The following is a 3,666-nucleotide window of genomic DNA, read 5'->3' on the forward strand; positions in this document are numbered from 1 at the left end:
GTGTGTGTGTGTGTGTGTGTGTGTGTGTGTGTGTGTGTGTGTGTGTGTGCGCGCGTGTGTCTGTGCGCGTGTGTCTGTGCGCGTGTTTGCCTGCTCGTTAGGTGGTGTGTCGCTTTGGGTGTTTGCTGCTACTGAAGACGATTTAACACACAGTTTGGTAAAAGGACAGAGGGAGTTGTTTCTCACTGACCAGGGGTTGTCCTGGAATATGATGGAGTTCAAAGATTTCCAGAATAGACTGGCACATTCTCTGGAGCACTCAGTGGAAATTTTCAAATTTGTGAGTTTACCGGAGCAAACTTATTTTACAAATTGCTGAGAAACAGCATTAGAGGAAGAACTTGGCTGACGATCTATCTGCCGTCCATTTGATAATTTTTTTTCTGGCATCCCCCCTCTATTTCCTTTGACATTGAAACACTTCCTGAGCTGAACTGTTTTCCTCTCACCTCCCTCACTCTAACTGAGCCTCCGACCGAAGTCCAAATTGACACGTTACCGATTAGAATCTCCAGTCTTTTTTTATGGCCGGGTTTTTAGAAGGTGCAGGGCATCATCTTCTCTACATGACATCATGCGGGCGAGCTGGAGATGTGGTTTGTGCCTCTCATCTGGTAGCGTTACATTCAGAGTCACACAGCTAAATGTAGCCACTCACGCTGACTGCTGCTCTGACGGTAGTTCCACTATCAGCAAGAAGTCTTCCCACCATCTGAATTGGCAAAAAAATAAATTTGAAATGTCCTTGCCTAATTTAAACGTTGTGAAACTAAATGTTAACTTTTTATCAGTTCACTATATTGACGTTCATGAAAATACTTTACTGGCTACCTCGATAGAAAACACGTTTTTTAATTTAGTCTTTAGTTTTTTGAGGATTTTGTTATACCTGCAGAACAGTATTGCGTATTGTTAAATGACCTTTGATGTTCTTGTTTTGTTTTGTGTATTTTATTTTTTATATTGAAAGTCGCTCGCTATTTATTCTTCTGACAAACTTGAGTGTTAGCTCTGTGATTCAAACGTAATACATGAGAGGCACAAGCTGCAGCCTGGGTGGAACGAGTTATTGATGGCCACATTAAAGGGACAGTTCACGCCCAAATCAAAACTATGTACGTTTCTCTTTACCTGTAGAGCTATTTATCAATCTAGATAGTTTTCGTTTGAGTTGAGTAGTTTTAGAGATATCGGTTTCAGAGGCATCTGCCTTCTCTCCAATATGATGAGACCATTCTCACTTGTTGGGAGCAGTTTCATGAAGGAACTGTGGGTGAAAGAAAATAGTTCCTACATAAACAAAAAAAAGACGGTGCTGTTGTGTTTTTCAAAATGGTATTTTTGGGGCACTTTGAGCTCCACAAGAGTGTCGTATAGTCCCATTACATTAGAGGCACAATATCTACAAAACTGACATCAAAACAATCTAGAGTGATAAATTGCTCTACAGGTGAGAGGAAAAATATGTAGTTTTGATTTTGGGTTGAACAGTCCCTTAATATTGCTCAGAGTCACTAGTCTTTAGTAGTTGGAAGCAGCAGGGTTTTTTGTTGGTCTTCAGATCCACAGGGTGGTGGGGAGGTGTGTCAGTTTCATCCCCAGGACGGGGCCCCCTTCTTTTGGGCTGGGACCGTGCTCACTGCCCCCCTCTCCCTGTTGCAGGATGATCAAGGAGCACCCCCTGCCCCCGGGCTGGGAGATGAAGTACACCGCCGAGGGAGTCCGATATTTTGTGGACCACAACTCGCTCACCACCACCTTTAAAGACCCCCGACCCGGGTTTGAGTCAGGGTAAATATTCTCTCAGCCCTTCCTCCCGAAACCTGCTTCTAGTGTGTCACAGGCAGAGGCTAAGGCGGTCTGAGGAAGTGATCTCTGTCACTCAAAAACACTTGAAATCAACTTCTTATTCAAATTATTTCACAATGATTTTGCCTCGGTCTGACATTGCAAATATCTACTTAAACACTCATGGTGTGAAAACTTTAAAAGATCATGAAAAAAGGTAAAAACTTTATCTTAATCATATTTTTAATTTATATCTTCATTGCATGTTTTATCCATTACCTTTCATTTCTAATTCTAAATATTTCACACACACACACACACACCCCCATACACACCTCTTCCCCTCAGCCTTGCCTTGAAGCGGTCTCAAGTCTCCCCGCAGAAGTCAGGAGAATGTGCAGATCCACTGCAGACTGCATTGGCGTGTGTGCGGGCGCACTTGTCTTTTCAGTTTGTATTAGCTTGTGGCGTGTGTGTGTGCGTGCGTGTGCGTGCGTGCGTGCATCTGCAAGCTGCTTTCCATGCTGATATCTAAACGTATATGTGGTTACGGAGGGCTTCACTGTTCTTACTCCGGATCCTACAGCGCTCCGCCACCACGGTCTCCATTTCCTAACCTCAAACCGAGACGAACCCGGCAGCTCGGAGAGCACGAAAGCCAGACGCATTAGAGGCCTCCTTCCTCTTCTTCATCATCTCCCTCTCCTCCCATTAGCTCTCTAACTCTCTCTCTCCGGGTCTCAGCCTCTCTGGTGCTGACAAGGCACATATCCAGCGTGTGTGAGTGAGTGTGTGTGCATGCGTGCAGTGGGTTGGTGGAGCTTATACTAACACAGCTGCAGGCCCAGACTCACCTCTGTGTTTGAGACCCAGACACACCGAGTTGTGACTGAGAACAGAAGGGCCGGTGTGAACTTGATATTCACGTTGAGTTTCTGGCCAGCAAACCTGGAACATAAGTGATTCTTAATTACACTGAACCCGGAGCAGTTTCAGGGTGTTTTTTTGTTTGTTTTTTACTCGTGTCACATTTCACTTACTGAGGCCTCGTTTTTCACCTGTATGTAAACGGCACAGAATTAAAACATGTCTTTTGTGCAGTACAACACAGTTATAATGCCGTATATAATTTAGATAATTTATTTTACATTCATTTGAAAACAATGGAATCTATATACCAAACATTTTGTCCACATGCTATATACATTGCACTATTCACATTTGTATAACCTCTTCTCACAACCTCTCCTCTCTGCTCTGTGTTCAGCAGCCTGCAGTTCAGGCAAAGTTTCCCAGATTTGACTGTTAGTCTCAGCCGAGTCAATCATGGCTCCACAGTTACGCTGAGGAGTGCAGAATCAAATCTTTTTTTTCAGGATCTGGTTAGAGTAAATGGTTTATTTTGGGCAACATCGTAAATGAGAGATGTAGAGTAAATGGTTTGGATAAAATAACACAGTTTTGAGTCGCGCATAATGTGTTCAAGGACCATCAGAAAGGTGATAATCCGCTGATAATGTCTGTTTTTACAGCTTTAGGCTATGATAAACGGTGTCATTTTGGTGAATTTTATAAAGAGAAAACATGTTTTTCAAATCCTCTGGCCGTTTTTGGAGGTTCAGAGCTTTAAAGGAGACCAACACGTTTCTGTTGATCAGCTGACCAATAAAGAGTTGACAACATAAAACATCAAGGCCCTCCGATAGTTTGTTTTGGATTATTAACTCTGGAATTATTCAATCAAGATTCTCAATGGATTTCACTTTGACAGTGTGAAAAATGACAGAATCCCTTCCTTTTCTCTCTCTCTCTCTCTGTGTGTGTGTGTGTGTGTGTGTGTGTGTGTGTGTGTGTGTGTGTGTGTGTGTGTGTGTGTGT

At 43.1% G+C, this 3,666-nt stretch overlaps 1 protein-coding gene across 1 annotated transcript in view; it reads left to right on the forward strand.

The window, feature by feature from the left end:
- Positions 1-3,666, forward strand: part of wwp2 (WW domain containing E3 ubiquitin protein ligase 2) — a gene marked incomplete at its 5' end in the record, with an annotated part of 49,864 nt that overhangs the window by 33,093 nt on the left and 13,105 nt on the right. The window contains one exon of the mRNA XM_031868096.1: positions 1,663-1,791. Coding sequence (XP_031723956.1) covers positions 1,663-1,791 — 129 coding nt within the window. The remainder of the gene's footprint in view (positions 1-1,662; positions 1,792-3,666) is intronic.

The sequence above is a fragment of the Anarrhichthys ocellatus genome, unplaced genomic scaffold (assembly GCF_004355925.1).
Source record: "Anarrhichthys ocellatus isolate YVR2014 unplaced genomic scaffold, GSC_Weel_1.0 scaffold41, whole genome shotgun sequence".
Lineage (NCBI taxonomy): Eukaryota > Metazoa > Chordata > Actinopteri > Perciformes > Anarhichadidae > Anarrhichthys > Anarrhichthys ocellatus.